The sequence below is a fragment of the Cydia pomonella genome, chromosome 28 (assembly GCF_033807575.1).
Source record: "Cydia pomonella isolate Wapato2018A chromosome 28, ilCydPomo1, whole genome shotgun sequence".
NCBI lineage: Eukaryota > Metazoa > Arthropoda > Insecta > Lepidoptera > Tortricidae > Cydia > Cydia pomonella.
Genome location: NC_084730.1, coordinates 2284166 through 2303221, shown reverse-complemented (window position 1 = coordinate 2303221; position 19056 = coordinate 2284166). Strand labels below are relative to the sequence as shown.

Genomic DNA, 19056 nt, shown 5'->3' with positions numbered 1-19056 from the left:
GTTTCAAAAAATTTGAAACAACCCTATTATTCACAAATAGATATACATTTGACGTGCCCCTCCCCCGAAAATCTGCAGACTGTTTTGTATAAAAAAATTACAGACTAGGCGCCTCCAGTTGTCAAATCCTCCAAGCTACTCCCCAACAGCTCGCCATTATATAGTTATTATTTATGGAGGTAACGAGAACAATCTATGTGTATGAAAAGTGTTCATCAAAAACCCTTCAATAGATGGCGCCACAATATAAACAATTTCAAGTCACTGACAGCGCACTTCACTCCGTCAATAACGTCCAAGTTCATGTCATGTCCTTGTACTACCCTAGCGCCACCGGAGAGATTTCGAACTATTTACAGCTGCCAGCTGGACACTTTAGCAACAGTTCTCCTATGGAAGGTAGAGGTAAGGGATGAAATCTCCATGTACCAAAAAGTGTCCGTCAAAAAACCTTACTAAAACAATACCTAAAATATTTGAAAAAAAGCGCACATTACTCCGTCAATAACGCCTAGTTTTTTAGCTACTCTAGCACTACTCTGGAGATTTTTGGAACTATTATTTATAGCTGACAGCTGGACACTTTTGCAACAGTTCTGCCTATGGAAATTGCATTCCTTACCTCTACCTTCCATCAGTTCTCCGATAAGGAGAACTCCTTACCTCTAACCTTCATATTATTATTGTTTATGTTATATATCTTTTATATATTTTTGAACTATGGTATTAAACTTTTTGTTATCAACTAGATATGTGAAGCTTTTTACATCGCAACGTCAAGTCATTTTGACGTTGTCTTTTTGTATACATTTACCAGATTTATTTATTATTTTTAAACATATTTTCGTGACAAACATTTTTAATAACTAACCATGGCAAAGAAAGATAAAAAGGGTAAAAAAGTAAGTATACCTAACGTTCAAACACAATTATATAGTTATTATTAATTATTATTATTAGGGTCCCAGCGCGCACAAGTTTTTTGGAGAAATCGCGAAACGTCTGGTTGACGTAACTGGTGACCGAAGAGCTGGCGGCTTCCTCGCACAACGTATCAGTATTGCGATACAACGTGGAAATGCCGCCAGCATCCTTGGTACAATGCCTCAAGGGCCTATTTTAGATATAAGCTAGTTATAGTAATCATCTGTATATATCCATTATGTATATTGTTATTGTCAATAAATACAATTCCATTATATAGTAACTTAGTCTTGTAGACAGTACCATTTTGTACCATTTGGCGTTGAAACTAGATCCATGGGGTCCCAGCGCGCACAAGGTTTTTGCAGAAATCCGAAACGTCTGGTTGACGTAACTGGTGACCAAAGAGCTGGTGGCTTCCTGGCATAAACGTATCAGCATTGCGATACGAGGAAATGCCGCCAGCATCCCTGGTACAATGCCTCAAGGGCCTATTTTAGTTGTAAGCTAGTTATTAATTTAGTATTTGTACAGTTACTGTATTACTTCTGTATATATCTATTATTTAGGTAAATAAAGAGATTGACAGAATACTTGTCTTAATGATGAGGTCACCAAAGTCTAGTGGCCTAAATGTAAAATAGGGATCGATATCGGGATCCCTAAAGTTTTTTCACCTATTTACGCAATCCCTAACAAACTTATTAGGCATTGCGAGGGACTTCTTGAAAATAGTACACTTGAGAACAATTAAAATAAGTCATTTTACATGGAAGTTTAATTGTTTTAAATAACTATAACAAGCGAACTTAAAATATTTAAATTTATAATAACTATACTAATTACTTATTTATATTTATTAGTAACTTTTCCCATTTTTTTTTTCAGGAAGAAGAACCACCAGGTAATTACATACACCATTACTACAGTCTGTCGAAAAACTTTGTCAGTAGAAAAAGGATTTTTTTTTTTTATGGGACGATAAACCTTCGCGCCTAATTTTTTTTAATTTTCCGCTTTTTTCTCCGCTTTCTACTGATGGAAATGGCTAGTTAGACTATAGTATACCATAATTTTACTACGTAAAAAGAAAAGTACAGTCAGCGATAAAAGCTTGTATCAAGAATGACATTTTGTGACAAAAAAAATTATTTATTTATTTTTATATTACGACGGGGGCTAACAAGCATACGGCCCGCCTAATGGTAAGCAGTCACCGTTGCTTATGGACGCCTGCAATTCTAGAGTTGCTACATGCGCGTTGCCGACCCTGAACTTGAGCTTGAAACTTAGGACTCAGGTCAATTATCAGATTGTCCTATAGTATTGATATAATATTGATATAATTTGTTAAATGACGTTTCAGAACCGGAAATCCCAGATGAGCTGCTCCTGGGGGCGACGGACCTGGAACCTGAACCAGAAGAGATCCAGTGGACGGACACGTCATACACCAGCGCTTCCTTCGAGTCCCTACCACCAGCTCCTGTCGAGGGTAAGGTCCCAGATGAACAGCTGGGAGCTACGGACCTGTAGCCGGAGAGATCCAGATGGAACTTCCTACACGAGTGCTTCCTTCGAGTCCCTACCACCAGCTCCTGTCGAGGGTAAGGTCCCAGATGAACAGCTGGGAGCTACGGACCTGTAGCCGGAGAGATCCAGATGGAACTTCCTACACGAGTGCTTCCTTCGAGTCCCTACCACCAGCTCCTGTCGAGGGTAAGGTCCCAGATGAACAGCTGGGAGCTACGGACCTGTAGTCGGAGAGATCCAGATGGAACTTCCTACACGAGTGCTTCCTTCGAGTCCCTACCACCAGCTCCTGTCGAGGGTAAGGTCCCAGATGAACAGCTGGGAGCTACGGACCTGTAGCCGGAGAGATCCAGATGGAACTTCCTACACGAGTGCTTCCTTCGAGTCCCAACCACCAGCTCCTGTCGAGGGTAAGGTCCCCGATGAACAGCTGGGAGCTACGGACCTGTAGCCGGAGAGATCCAGATGGAACTTCCTACACGAGTGCTTCCTTCGAGTCCCTACCACCAGCTCCTGTCGAGGGTAAGGTCCCAGATGAACAGCTGGGAGCTACGGACCTGTAGCCGGAGAGATCCAGATGGAACTTCCTACACGAGTGCTTCCTTCGAGTCCCTACCACCAGCTCCTGTCGAGGGTAAGGTCCCAGATGAACAGCTGGGAGCTACGGACCTGTAGCCGGAGAGATCCAGATGGAACTTCCTACACGAGTGCTTCCTTCGAGTCCCTACCACCAGCTCCTGTCGAGGGTAAGGTCCCAGATGAACAGCTGGGAGCTACGGACCTGTAGCCGGAGAGTTTCAGATGGAACTTCCTACACGAGTGCTTCCTTCGAGTCCCTACCACCAGCTCCCGTGACGGGTAAGGTATAAAAACTCTCTACTATATCATGATTGTATAGAATACTATTTTAACATTTAGGTATTTTGAGACTTGGACGATATGAATAAAAGGGTGAATCAACTTTTTTTGTTTTGTTATCCTGTCCCGTTGTCCAAGGGACAACAGTGGCACAGTTTGTTTGAAGAGACGTTGTATGCCGTTCTATTAACATGCTTAGTAGGGGGCCCATTATGGACATTGGTTATAACGACCACAAAAACGCAAGTTTGATACATTTAAGTAACATAAAATCAGTATTTCAATGAACTTTTGTCCCCTGGACAACTAATCGTAACCATGGCAACGAGTGACGCTAAAAAGTTGATTCTCCCAAAAGTAATTATGACAGTCAGCCATTTTAAAAAGGAAAAAAAGTTGATATTTATACATTTTAGGACTAAGTTGTTATTAAATTTAGGAGATATAAATACAATGTCATTATGCTATTTAATCGCAATGAAACCAAAGTAAAATCGACATGTATGATGTTGATGACATTGTCACACTTTGTCATTACAAATAAAGAGTTATTTTGGTCCGATTCTAGTGATTTTAAGTTCTCTGTGAAGACTGAACCCTATTTGGTCGATTCTTCATAGCAACGCACCCTGTTTACTCCATTGTATTGAAAAACAGTAAAAACGAACGAATCACTACAAATTTAAAAAGGTCGGTACGTGATTTAATTTATGCCCATAATCATGGACATATAATACGTTGAACTTTAGGGTTCTCGATTTAACGAGTTTTTAACTGCATTTACATATTTGTATTGTTTTTGGAATACATTTAAAGGTTATTCGTCCGTTATTTATTTATGTAAGTTAAAGTAAAGTGTAGAATTAAGTCGTTGTTTAAAATATCTAGTTATTTTATTAAGGTAAGGTAAGGTAAGGAAATTTATTTGTGTGATCAACACAGATATTTGTTCATGAGTCATGGGTGTTTTTTATGTACATAAGTATGTATTTATCTATATACGTATGTATATCGTCGCCTAGGACCCATAGTACAAGCTTTGCTTAGTTTGGGGCTAGGTCGATCCTAGGTGTCCGCAAATATTTAAAAAAAAAAAAATAAAAAAAAAAATTTTAAAAAGATAATTTGCAGATTATGACCATTAAAATTCTCGTTTATTGCAGAAGTCAAAAAGAAGCCTAAGAAGAAGAAGAAGGTATTTTATAGTTCTGTTTAAGTATGAAGATACAATACTAAGAGTGGCCAATTACTATGTAGTGGCCAATAACTATAGCAGTCACTCTATAAGTGTTATGGCGTATGCTGGCAAAGTACCCTTCACACTTTCAAGTAAGGTTTACATGATTTTTATTTAGCTTAGTTTGTAAGGTTACCTATCAAAAAATAATTGCTAATTGCTTCAAAATAAAGAGTAAAACACTGGAAAACATATCGAGATAAATAATTATAATAGGTCTATATCATTACTGTGCATATGTTCCGTAAACATTGTTATGTCTGACGTCTGCGAAATTTAATCTATGCGCCAAAGAAAATGGCGTTCGGCCGTGCGCGATTGATTTTTAGTGACATTTCATAATAATCTAAATGGGCTTAAAACAGCAGTTTTTCCGGAGTGGAATGTTATTATATTGCTTTTATAATGTTTATAGATATTATTAGAATACATTTTCATTACGCACAAAGCCATTTTTCATTGTTATTATTATTTTTAATTTTCGTCACATGCGTGGCATCTCACCAGAGGGACTACCGTAAACCACGTTCGACGTGTTGCCTCTCTGTTGCACTTGTAAATTCATACGTAAGTGTGACAGGAAGACTACACGTCGAACGGTGGAACGGAACAGTTCGCGGTGGTAGGCCCTCGGTAGTCGGAGACGTACTGAACGCAATGAAGTGCCGGCACTTCATTGACATGCAGAAACATTTTCTTAGAGACGCCTTTTCTACCAAAGAGAATTTGAAATAGGGGTGGATTAGTCAAAGAAAATTTGTAGCCACAGTATATTTACTGTCATCATTAGACACATGATTAAAACTTTTAGAACGCCATTGGACTTTGATTCTTATTATTTCACTGATATGTGTTAAATTTGTTAAATATCAAAAAGTCCAAAAGAGAGGTATGGGCAATGTGAATGTCATCTCGCCTTGTGTGGTAGGGCACAGCACAGCAGATGTCATTCCAGATCTAGAGCAGAGCTCAACTGGGGAAGTACCTCCACCTTACCTTACCGCAGCCAAATAACACTTGACCCTACTCATAGTGTTGTGTTCCTGCCGGTGAGTAAGGTTGCCAGAGCTCAACGAGGGGGGTGGGGTTAGGGTCGGCAACGCGCATGTAACTCCTCTGGAGTTGCAGGTGTACATAGGCTACGGAGACTGCTTACCATCAGGCAGGCCGCATGCTTATTTGCCACCGACGTAGTATAAAAAAAAAAGTGGCGTCATCTTACCTAGCATCGGCTAAAGTATGTAGAGCCATCGCTAGCCGCCAAACCTTTGGCCTTTTATCTATTAGATGGCACCACATTTTTAATATTTAACAAATTTAACCCATATCAGTAAAAGAATAAGAATCAAAGTCTAATGGCGTTTTAATCATGCATTGAAAGATGGCAGTAAAACTGTGGCTACAAAGTTTTCTCTGACAATCCTATATTTAAAATTCTCTTTGATAACATCTCAATGTGTTGACAGGTGGTTGAAGAAGAGGTGGTGAAGGAAGAGGAAGTAGCTTTTCAATGGTCCGAAGAAAGTCTTCCAGTTCAAGGTATTCTATATTTGACCTCCTAAGGCCCACGGACCTACCTATAGTACTGTTAAGTTCAATGAAATTTAAATGTCCTAATTTTCGTACTTGTATTGATAATGTACTATTACAGTACATACGGAACTACTTTACTGCACTTGTGCCATAATTAGCACTTTACTTGTCTAAGTTGAAAATTTAAAAGGTCATATGTACTGTAAAACGTTGTATAATACACGTACGAATTTCCTACTTTTCGCACTTGTATCGTAATTCAATATTATTGTTTTTTTATACAGAAGAAGAAGAGGAAAAGAAAGTCGTGGAGGAGCAAGAAGTAGAAGAGAAAAAGGGGAAGAAGGGGAAAAAGGGCAAGAAACCGAAAGAGGAAATACCTGAATTCGAAAAGGTAAATATTGAAACCAATAATAAAAGTCATAATATGACCAATGATATTATTTTTAATAAATAATAAATAAATATTATACGACATTATTACACAAATTGACTAAGTGCCACAGTAAGCTCAATAAGGCTTGTGTTGAGGGTACTTAGACAACGATATATATAATATATAAATATTTATAAATACTTACTTAAATACATAGAAAACACCCATGACTCAGGAACAAATATCCATGCTCATCACACGAATAAATGCCCTTACCAGGATTTGAACCCGGGACCATCAGCTTCGTAGGCAGGGTACCCACTAGGCCAAACCGGTCGTCAAATTATATAACTATAGATAGGTTATACTCATACATAAGGCGCACAAAAAATACTTCCATATATTTATATCATTACCTAACAATGAATCTGTTTTTTTATTTTATTTAGGAAACAAACATTCACATATTAATATATATAAGCTTAAGTGATAACAAACAGACCTTTAGTTCCATTGACAATAAAAGAATACATAGTTAATCATAGATCGAAACAGGGAAGGTGTTAGGCATCTTTTTTTTTTTTTTAAATACTACGTCGGTGGCAAACAAGCATACGGCCTGCCTGATGGTAAGCAGTATCCGTAGCCTATGTACGCCTGCAACTCCAGAGGAGTTACATGCGCGTTGCCGACCCCCTCCCACCCTCGTTGAGCTCTGGCAACCTTACTCACCGGCAGGAACACAACACTATGAGTAGGGTCTAGTGTTATTTGGCTGCGATTTTCTGTAAGGTGGAGGTACTTCCCCAGTTGGGCTCTGCTCTAGATCTGGAATGACATCCGCTGTGCTGTGCCCTACCACACAGAGCGAGATGACATTCACAATGCCCATACCTCTCTTGTGGACGTAGTTTAAGGACATACCCGGGTCCTAAATCTTCTTGTCTGTCACGCATACAGGGACTTGAAAACATCTGTAGGTAATTAATAAATGCATGACATAGTAGAGAATTTAAAATAGTATGCAAAATCAATTAAAAATATATGTATCACTGTTGTTGTTATGCGTGCAAATAATATACAGTCCCAAGACTATGGGACATTAAGGGAAAGTACCTTAAATATAAGACATAGGATATTATGCTAAAAGGAGACTTTATTTTATTTTCGAAACTGAGTAATACTGCATTCAAAGATTTAAAAAAAAATAAGTTACTTTGTCTGGAAATCGAACCGACTCAAATGTGAAAAAAAAAACAACCTGTATTTTTATGATGCCAATCGAAAGAATGCATAAAAAATAAATCATCTCAGAAATATGATATCGCAAAAGAAGAGAATAGAGTAAAATTTTTGATTAAAATTTCAAGATTCGGTTTAATTCCCAGGAAAAGTAAGCAATTTCCCACCTAAAGGTTGTCTGGAAGAGATCGCTTTTTAGCGATAAGACCGCCTGTTGTCTTCCTCTAAATTTAATCAATTGTTTATTTTTCTTGTATATTTTTACTGAGGTGTGCCAAAAAAGAGTATTCTATCTATCTACGAGTATCTATCAATTTTCAATTGTTTTTTAAAGTCTTTGAATGCAATATTACTTACTTTTAAAAATAAAATAAAGTCTTCTTTCAGCAAAATATCCTATCTACAATATTTAAGGTACTTTCCCTTGATGTCCCATAGTCTTGGGACGCCCTGTATAGTTACTAGGTACTTAAAAGAAAAGGTTTTTGTTGATTAATCATCATCACTATCATAAAAGCTGCGCTATTGTCTGTGAAGCAATCTCCAGACATGCTTTTCTTTGGCCTCTACCTTGACAGCCTCTTAGCAGATCGTTGTCATACTCAGTCTGGAGTTGCAGGCGTCAATACGCTACGGAGACTGCTTACCATCAGGCCGTATGTTTGTTTGCCACCGACGTAGTATATAAAAAAAAAATACTCGTTAAACATGAGCTTGTCTAATTCTCTTCTGGCAGCATTTCCTCGCTGTATCGCAAGATGAATTCTTTGAGCGAGGAAGCTGCCAGCTCTGCGGTCACCGGTGACGTCTGTAATCCGATGACTTGATATTAGACTAATATTTTTTTTTAAAACCGACTTCAATGAGGGAGACCGGTGAAAGAAAGATTATTTTTGAGTTTGGATTTAGTACAATGAAATTAAAAAAATTGTCTTGAAAATCTAATTTGCTTAAAAAACATACACAGCTAAGACGACAAATCGCCAAGCGGGAACTATGCGTCGTTGAAGAGTTCCATTCTGATCAGCATCAGCAGTTCCACTTTTTCAAATGTCACTTTTTTAATGTAAATACTTGATTTGCTGATGAAAATACAAAAATCACTATATGTATGCCTTTCACATTAGAAGAGTTCCCTCGATTCCTCATGGATCCCATCATCAGAACTGAGTTATGACAAAAACGGGACCAATCTGTATTATGTATACATAAATTTAATCAAAAAAATAATTTTCAAAAATAAACATACAACCGAATTAGGAACCTCCTCATTTTGAAATCTTGAAGTCGGTTAAAAATACTACACTACTCAATGGGTCGCTTTAATCCTTACTGTAGTCTTTAAATGCAACCACTGTACTATACTTTTTTTCAATAAATTATTTGTATTTGTGTACTGTAAAGGCCCGACGGCTGCTCGCTCGTACCTTGGTTCCTGGAGCGGCGCCCCTGGCGTGGGATGTAGCATGCGTTGATACGCTGGCCCCATCTCATGTCCGGCGCTCTGCCAGGAAGCCGGGGACGGCAGCAGACGACGCCCAAATTGCCAAGTGTCGCAAATATGCATTTTTAAAAAGTAATTATACTTTTGACGACCGGTCTGGCCTAGTGGGTAGTGACTCTGCCTATGAAGCTGATGGTCCCGGGTTCAAATCCTGGTAAGAGCATATATTTGTGTGATGAACACGGATATTTGTTTCTGAGTCATGGGTGTTTTCTATGTATTTAATTATTTATAATTATATATTATATATATCGTTGTCTAGGTACCTACAACACAAGCCTTATTGAGCTAACTGTTGGACTTAGTCAATTTGTGTAATAATGTCCTATAATATTTATTTATTTATAATTATGTATTTGCGGCACTTGCGATTGAAACTTTCGGTCCTTGGTCGTCCGACACCAAAAAACTAAGTAAAAGAAATTTCTACTAAACTAGCCTGGGTGTCTGGCGATCTACGAGCTGGCGCTTTTTTCACACAAAAACTTAGCCCCACTGTGCAGAGAGGGAACGCGGCCATGCAGTGTCCTGGGAACAATGCCTCAGGCTAATTTAGGCTTAGTTTTTTGATAATATAGCTATTCATTGTGTATGTTTGTGTACTTTATTGCCCATATATTAAGGTAATGTATACATATTTTTGGCACATTTTTTGTATCGATATATTCAGACGTGACCGTACGACGAGGGTGAAAACATGCATTTCATGAGTTAAGGATTAATCAATTTCCGATTGAATGGGTTTTACTATAAAAATAACTTTTCATGTTCCCCTACGTTATGTTTTTAGGGTTCCGTCAATGTAGGAAATCTGGGATAGCATTTAAAACTGTTATTTATACAAAAACTAGTTAACCGTTGCGTCCGTTGCGTGTTGAAATGCATTGGGATTATTTCGGAAAACTTTATTTATTTAAACTTTATTGCACAAACAAAGAAAAATGTACAAATGGCGGACTTAAAGCCAAAAGGCATTCTCTACCAGTCAACCATTGGGTCAAACAGAGACATATATGTTGGTGCAGAAGATATTCATAAACTATTTAACCGAAAAACATAATATTATACATACATTTAAACATAATAAAATAGACCTACAAAACTATGATCAAATACTATTACTTTAGGTATCATATATGATATACAAAAGATAAACTAATACATATTACTACATGCTTATACATACAAGATGGAGAACATTATTTAAATTTTTCTGACAGAAGATGCTTGATTATTAGAATAATCGCTAATATTAGTAACGTAGGAGTTACTTTTTCAACTTTTTCTTAAGGAATATTGGTAAGTATTGGCGGAGGAAAATTAGTAGATACCTAGTATCGAATTTCGAAATTACCTCGTTTCGTTGGACTACGCGTCAAAATGGTCTATCAACCAACAGAGTTGAGTATTAGGTCATTAGATAGGTATTTCTATGTCCTTCATTTCGTTCTATGGGTACCAAGCGGAATTCCATTGCAGAACTGAGATATTTGTATTTTAGTCCAAATGTCATCACATTCAACGGGCTGAACGAAGATGTAGTGACAAAAATTTAGAAAGGTATTTGAGATGGTTTGGACACGTGGAAAGAATGAGTGAAAGAAGGTTAAGAAAGAGAGTGTATAAGGCAGAAGTAGAAGAGGGAGCTGGAAGGGGTAGACCTCGGCGGACTTTCTCTGATCAAATCGGGGAAATCCTGAAGAAAGGCCAGGTCAAGAGCACCCTAAACCGACGAGCGTGTATGAGGAATGTCATGAAAGTGAAGGAAGCGAAAGAGGTATGTCAGGATCGTAGCAAGTGGAAATCCGTGGTCTCTGCCTACCCCTTCGGGAAATAGGCGTGATTATATGTATGTATGTATGTATGTATGTATGTATGTATGTCATCACCGTTATTACGGGCGAGCGCGGCGGCAAAACATCTACACTGCAGCAATTAATTTACTCACTTGGACTCTATTGCCTAGGTAATAAGGATGATGACATTTTTACTTAAATACAAATATTTCAGATCTGCAATAGAATTCCGCTTGGTGCCCATAGAACGAAATGAAGTATATAGAAATACCTATCTAATGACCTAACTCTCATTTCTATTGGTTTTTGGACCAGGCTCCATACAAAGTTGCCCATAGTCCTTTACTCCAATATAGTACTTTTCATTAAACACGTCGAAAACATGAACACCAATAGGACTTTAAACTTTTAACGCGTAAAGCGGTAGAAATTTTACAGGTATCGAAATATCAAAATTACTTAAATTTTTCTCTTAAATGTCTCATACTCGTCTGCTACTCGTACTATGTATCGGTCTAATCCATCATAAAAAGAGTTACCAGTCCCGCAAACAAAAACAGTATCAGAAAACCCCATATGCAGAACCCAGGCCATGTAATAAATTCTAGCTTGCCTGTGTTTTCTTTGAAAGCGTACTTCAGTAAACGGGTTCAGTCCCTTCATTCCCCGAAAGCCTCTGTAGACTCCATGCCGACTGGAAAGAGGAATATTTTTCAAGAGTGGAAAATATTGCAACAAAATTATAATTATTTCCCCGTAAATACAAAAAACGCATTTAACCGATTTCCAAAACCATAGTGATCCCGTAAGTGCTCCGTGAGCAAAGTTTTGTACGGAGTACTAAAAAGGCGTTAATATGAATAAAAGTGTTTAAAAAATGTGGATATTTTAAGCACTAAAACTTTAGTGGTTTTTGTTATAATTTTGTGAGAAGTTGTACTTAATAAAAGTAAAAAAAAACAGTAGGTAATAAGCTAGATAAAATCGGAATACCAATTTCTCAGTCAAATCCTTTTTAATCTTTAAAGGAAGTTCATAAAAAAAGTTTTGCTATTTTAGTATTGGAATATATTGCAAAGGAGTTATAATTAATTAACTGTCAAAAAAATAGCGAGTGATGCTTATAGTATTTGTAAAATATGAAAGTGATGCGAAGCGATACTTAAAGTGTTTGTTAAATATGAAAGTGATGCGAAGCAATACTTAAAGTGTTTGTAAAATATGAAAGTAATGCGAAGCGATACTTAAAGTGTTTGTAAAATATGAAAGTGATGCGAAGCGATACTTTTATATTCATGAACGCTTTAAAAATTTACCCTTTTTCATAAGTATTACCGTAACATGAAAAGTTTTACTTTGATAAATGAAAAGTTGAAAAAAATACATATTATTAACTAAAATTCGTTTTCTTTTCCACTCTAGATAAATATTATAGGCCAATCTTACTCAAATCGTACTAGCCCCACGGCAGCCAAACGACGATATATATTATCAATAAGTAAAATACTCATACAAAAATCCATAACTTAGGAAGAAATTTCTGTGATGAACACACAATTTTTTAATGCCTCTACTGGGCTTTGATTCTTAAAAAAATATCTATTTAATTTCCAAACTCAAAATAAAATAAAGACATTGCTTCTGGGAAGCATCTCTTTACAAACATGTAGCTTCCCAATAGTGCTAACTTTGTTATTGTAACAGCCCAAAGAGTGGAAGAAAATGAATAAGAAAGAGAGGGAACTGTGGCTCGTGAACAGGATAGAAGAGTGGCGCGCTGAGATGGAAGCGGAAAAGTTGGTTCCTCTTGCTACCGTCATACTTCATACTATTTTATTAAGTTATTGGTCCCAGTATAACTAGTGTAGATAGTAATGTTTTATACGTGTATCTACCTACTGTTTAATCAGAAAGAGATGGAACAATAGCTCAGTGAACATTGATAGAAGAGTGGCGCGCCGAGAATTTAGCGGAAAAGTTTGTTCCTCTTATCACTGTCATACTTCATACTATTTTAGTGTAGATAGTATTGTTTTATGCGTGTAATCTACTGTCGAGTTTAACCTCATAAGGCCTATACAATGTAGTGCGTTTATGAAACGCCATTAAATTTGAAGTAGTTATTAAATTATACTCGAGCATATGACTAAGCTCAACTCTCAGTTCGAACCATACAACATTTAGTTCCATATTTTTTTTAGTCTGTTTTAATTCGAAATTAGTGTTCCATATTATTTTAATTAGCTCACTAACCCCATAACAGAAATAACCTGAGCACAGACTGCTAGGTACGAGTAACAAATAACATTTAAGAGGGAAGAATAGCTTTTTGAATTTAACAAAGTAACGGTATTTTTTCTATGTAATTCCATTTCGGGAGAAAACATTTTCCACTAACTAAATCTTAACAAATCACTTTGAATTTGATGTCGATCGCTTCAGTTTAATATATTCTAGGTGTAAAGATTTCGCTTTTTGGAAAAAAAATATATTTTTGAAATTTTTAAAAGAAATGAAAACCTATAAACCTAGTTTTTTATTGTGTAAATAACACAAAAAAATCATGGAGAATGGAAAATATTGAGAAGTGGAAAAACGTTTTCTCTTTTTCTACGGACGATCACGTGGTATTCCCTCTTAAGGTGAGATGGGGTAAGAATTACTTTATTTTACTAGAGGCAAGACAAACACTATGACGATACCATAAAGTATTATTCTTGTCCCGGTGTTCATCTTACCCCATCTCACCTTATATTTATTATAAATTTATAAATGTATGGGTATTAGTGTTTTGTAATTGTTTCATGCCATTAACAAAGACATGTATGGCAAAATTTGACGTAGTACGACTTGTCTCGACGTAGTATTAAAAAAAAAACACTTGCACTGCGTTTTTATCAAAATCGTTGTAGATTTTTCTCTTATAAAAAACATATAGCTTCAATATTTTTTTCAAATCAAGCCCAACCAAATGAGAATAGATGGAACTGTCATAGGAACCATCAGTAACCTTAGCGTTGGTTCCAAAATAATGCTTCCAAAAGACAGAAGCATAGCTTTATATATCTTAGAAGCAAAGCTTTCTATACCTGTCTCATTTTAGGCAAGCAATCCTGGCGGGTGCGAAAGAGAAGAGACTAGCCCTGGCGAAGGAGAGGGCAGATCTCTTAGCCAAGGACAATGCCGAGCAAGAGATAAGGAGAGATATACTGGCCAAGACTTGTGCCCTGTTTTCCAGTAAGTATTGTTCAAACAACAGAATCCTATTCATTGGCGCGAAGCATTATGTCAAGTTTCCATTTTTAGATTAAAGCCACTAGATGTAGAGAGAGAGGGAGAGATGAGTATATAGGAGACCCTCTTGCGTTTTCGAGGGTCTCTATAGAAGTCTGAGTAGAACTCAAAAATGACCCCACGTGTATTATGCCGCGATCGACTCATCTGTACTGCGCGCAGCTTGACAATTTTAATACCGCGCGAGAGATTTGAAATTTCCAATCATAACTTCTATTTATTTATTTAATCGTATGGCATGCATGGTTAGGCAATCAGAGAACAGCTTTGAGGTTGTTAAGCCAGGTAACTACGTCGGGTGTCAAGACATCTAGATCCTCAGCTGGGCCAGTATAGAAGTGAAGTGGGCAGCGCCGAAATATGTGCTCAATGGTTTGTTCTTCTTCGCCGCACTCGCAGAGCGGAGACTCCTTCCAACTCCACTTATGTAACTGCTTATAACTTCTATTGAACAATTCCAACATATTTCCATTTTTATTTTACTTTATTAGGTACACTAAACAGATACCGTACAATATCAGAAGATACATACAGTTACGGTTTAAGACATTTATTTCTCAAACAGAATACAATTCACTTGATATGAGAAATACAAATTACATTTTACAGTAGCTTACACAGTAACATGCAGAGAACTATTTACAATTTCTTAACACTAAAAGCATATGAGTAGCAGGTAAATATTCGCAAATTATTTTATCATAACAAAGTTAGGCAATGAGAATGAGGGTAAGGCATATTTTAGGTTGGAGGTAGATGGATGCGGATGACGCTTATCGGCCGGCCGACGCTAATAGATACAGTATAATATAAATATGAAAAACAATATTATGTGATAACACCAAAAACAACTTGCGTCGGGCAGCGCAGGATAGATTCCGTCCGGCTCCCGGGCGATGTCGACATGTCGACGGAACGGCGCGCAATGAGCGAGCGCTCGAGTCTCGCGTCTGTGTGCGCGCACTCACACTTAGATAGCTCCCGCTCCCGCTCCCGCCCACCGCAGCGCGACAGAAACGTAGCTTCAAAAATTCGAGATTTGAAAAGTTGCTCAGCTAGGAATTGCTCTTAATATTGTCATGGCGCGGGACTTATTACGTGTGCATACGATAGCAATAGTAATAAGGTACTACTTATAGTAATTAGATATCTATTCTTGAAAAGCGATTAAAGATGTGATGTTTGAGAACTTTTACAATTGCATATTAATATTATGGCTTAAAAACTAACACGAGATCCAAAACCACAAACTAATAATTTTGGTATCTTTCAGAATTTGAAAGGGAGAAAATCGAGTTTGTAAACAATTTGCAGCGAATGGCGGAGGTAACTATACTACATTTTATTTGTATAATTTTAATGTAGTGCTAATGTATATATGAACAGTCACAGGCAATAAAATCTTGCATAAAGAAGCTCGCAAATAAATTTAGTTACCTGCAATAACTTACAGGGTGAATATATAGGTCATACTGAGCAACTTTTACTATGGGACCAACCCCGAAATCTCGAAAAAAAACTACTTTCCCATACAAAATTTTCCCCTAATTAAAACGTGTAAAAATTCAATATAAAACCTTAAATTTTAGGTTAATTTAATTATTAATTGGAAACAATTTCCAGTGGCAACAATACCTCCGCTGCGACGGCCTACCCGACCCCCGCGTGCCCACCCAGATGAACACATACCTCCATGTCTGGCAAAACACTAACGCTTGCGATACCGATGAGTTGGACAGGCGGTGTGTTGAGGCGCTACCGGTGAGATAAGATAGGTTGTGGTAATAAAAGACAATATTGAGTCAGTAATCACATATAGTACCTACCCAGATGAACACATACCTCCATGTCTGGCAAAACACTAATGCTTGCGACGCCGATGAGTTAGACAGGCGGTGTGTAGAGGCCTCACCGGTGAGATAAGACAGCTTGTGGCGATAAATGACAATATTTAGTCAGTAATCACATCGAGTACCTACCCAGATGAACACATACCTCCACGCGTGGCAAATCACCTAATGCATTATGCGTGTGATGCCGATGAGTTGGACAGGCGGTGTGTCGAGGCGCTACCGATAAGATAAGACAGCTAGTGACGATAAAGGACAATGTTCTATTACCCGCGCGCACCTACCCAGATGAGCACATACCTCCACAACACTCATGCTTGTGACGACAATGAGACAGACCGTGTTTCAACTGTTTCAAGGTCTTACCTGTAGTAAATAAAAAAATTATATGTCTATGTCTAGTAGTGATGAAAATTGTGATGATAAATGACAATCTTTATCGCCCCCGAGTACCTACCCAGATGAATAGTACGATTACATACCTCCACGTTTGGCAAACACCGGGACAGGCGGTGCGTCGAGGCCTTACCGGTAAGATGAGATAGCTTGTAACAATAAATGACAATGTTTTATCAGTTGGTCACCCCCGCGTACCCAGATGAACACATACCTCCATGTATGGCAGAACACTATCGCGAATGCAGATGAATTAACAGGCGGTATGTCGAGTGACTCGAGGCGCTACCGGGACGTTTCGTTACTGATAAGAGAGCTTGCGGCGATAAATGACAATGTTTATTGAAAAGGTATTGGATTGTCGCTTATACGCCCATGAGGTTTTTCATAAGCCTTCGTTTGGTTCGTACGGAGCACGATATACTAAAGTTTTTCTGCTGATATACGTTATAAAATTCTGTCAGGTGGAAAATGTGCAAAAATGTGTCGAAGTCTAGTCGAAGGTTCCACTTTCTCGCTTACCATAAGGACGAGATTTGCTTATGTCTTTATACGAATAACCTGTCAAAGCGTCCTTCTGGCAAGCGAGAAAGTGGTACTTTTTGCTTAGACAAAAAATGTTTTTTTCTTAACAATAATCACCGCACCTCCCGCCAAAGAAACAAAGTTCATCCTCACTTTCTCGACACGTGGCAAACCAAGAACAAGCGGGCATCTCGCTCGTTTTTGCCCAGAACGTGCAAGTTGTGGAATGAGCTACCTTCTGAGGTGTTTCCCTTGCGCTATGACATGGGGTTCTTCAAGAAGCAGGTTTTTAGGGTTCTCAAAGGTTGGCAACGCATGAGTGGCTCCTCCGATGTTGCTTATGTCCATGGGCGGCGATGACTGCTTCCCATCAGGCGGCTCGTCTGCTAGTTTGCGGCCTATTACATTTAAAAAAAATGTCTACCCAAACTATCCCTCAAATAGTGAATTTTATCCCTCAAATATTGAATTTTATCCCTCAAATAGTGAATTTTATCCCTCAAATAGTGAATTTTATCCCTCAAATAGTGAATTTTATCCCTCAAATAGTGAATTTTATCCCTCAAATAGTGAATTTTATTTCCAGATGATGTTGATGCTGGAAGAAATGGTAGCAAACCCGAAACAATTCACGCCGTTGCAACTGCAGAGCTACGATGAAGTAAGTTACTATACTTTTTTTTATTAACAGCGATACACAATAATCTTAAATCTACATAACTATTACAAAAATATTAACCTAAATTAAGAGGCAACAGGAGTGGTCATTTCGCCATGCAAACGTAATCGACTGTTTCCTCCGTGGTTTTTTATCCTAGAGCAATGATTTTTTCAACACAAATTATTATTTTTAATATCTGTGTCGGACTGTTTTTTGAAATTTTTGTTCCTTATGGCGCTAGTGCACTTCAAATATTCGGCCTAATTTACTAGGCCGCAACGAGAAGTATTATGGTATTCCAAATTGAAATCAATTAGCCTTAAAAGCAAAACAGTCCAACACCGATAATTTCATTACCATTTAGATCTCAAAATTTTGTTATACTTGATTACTTCTTGGACTAGGCATAACGTGAATTAGACTACGTTTTAGGCAAACCCGGACAGAAGGCTTATAACCACCAGCATTACACCCACAGGTCCGTCTGCAGCTACGCGAGCAGCTCTCCGAAACGATCCAATGCGCTTCCTACATGATCCTGCGCAATTTGGAAAAAAACCTTAAGTTTGAGTCGATCAAGTTGGCCACGTATAACCGAGAGTTTAAAGGATTGAAGCTGAATATATGGGTGGCTGTGCGCATGCCGACGAGGAAGTTGAAACCCGTGGAACCAGAACCGTGAGTGAGAATAGTTATTTGTTTTACAAGGGGACACAGCTGTTGTTTAACCTTGAGTGCTTATATTGGTTCCCGAGCAAGCGAAAGATTCCAAAATTGAATCACGAGCGTATCGAGTGGTTCGAGAAGTGGAATCTTGAGCGTTGCGAGGGTTTCAAGGCACGAGGGTTAAACAAACTTTGCCTCCGAGTGTAACACAAAAATTTTCACCACACCAACGCAAGGAAAACGCTATGAAATACCAAAAAAAACAAACTATATCAAATCCAAATGAACGCAATAAAAAAAATATCATTCAAAATGATCATTAAAAGTCAATTCTGAAGTGGAATTCACTTCCTCCAAATCTATTCCCAGTCCAACTTGGATCTTTTTAAATCGAGAGTGAATAGACATCTTTTTAATAAGCATGTTCCATCCTAGACTGCATCGGCACTTTCCACCAGATGAGATTGTAGTCAAAATGCTTACCTTTTTCTAATTAAAAAAAAATCTACTAGCTACCAATAAGGAAACAACTCAAAATTAGCATCAGATTACTTTGCCACACATGTGGATAAAATGCAACTTATTTATTAGTTTTTGAACAATCAGGAGGGCCTTTACCAGTTGGTGCGAGAAAATTTATTTTCACACGAGATTATTGACA

The 19056-nt window shown here is 37.8% G+C and overlaps 1 protein-coding gene across 3 annotated transcripts in view; it reads left to right on the top strand.

Moving 5' to 3' along the window:
- Window positions 1-750: 750 nt before the first annotated feature.
- Window positions 751-19056, top strand: part of LOC133533050 (dynein axonemal intermediate chain 7-like) — a 47700-nt gene continuing 29394 nt past the window's right edge. The window contains exons 1-12 of one of the 3 annotated variants that reach the window (XM_061871977.1): window positions 751-902; window positions 1813-1828; window positions 2291-2419; window positions 4479-4510; window positions 6019-6091; window positions 6370-6479; window positions 12708-12799; window positions 14107-14240; window positions 15571-15623; window positions 15921-16058; window positions 17655-17729; window positions 18208-18407. In XM_061871977.1, coding sequence (XP_061727961.1) covers window positions 873-902; window positions 1813-1828; window positions 2291-2419; window positions 4479-4510; window positions 6019-6091; window positions 6370-6479; window positions 12708-12799; window positions 14107-14240; window positions 15571-15623; window positions 15921-16058; window positions 17655-17729; window positions 18208-18407 — 1082 coding nt within the window. In that variant the 5' untranslated portion in view covers window positions 751-872. Of the gene's footprint in view, window positions 903-1812; window positions 1829-2290; window positions 2420-2884; window positions 3204-4478; window positions 4645-6018; window positions 6092-6369; window positions 6480-12707; window positions 12800-14106; window positions 14241-15570; window positions 15624-15920; window positions 16059-17654; window positions 17730-18207; window positions 18408-19056 lie in introns of those variants that run through there. The other 2 variants (XM_061871978.1, XM_061871979.1) reach the window with 2 other exon arrangements.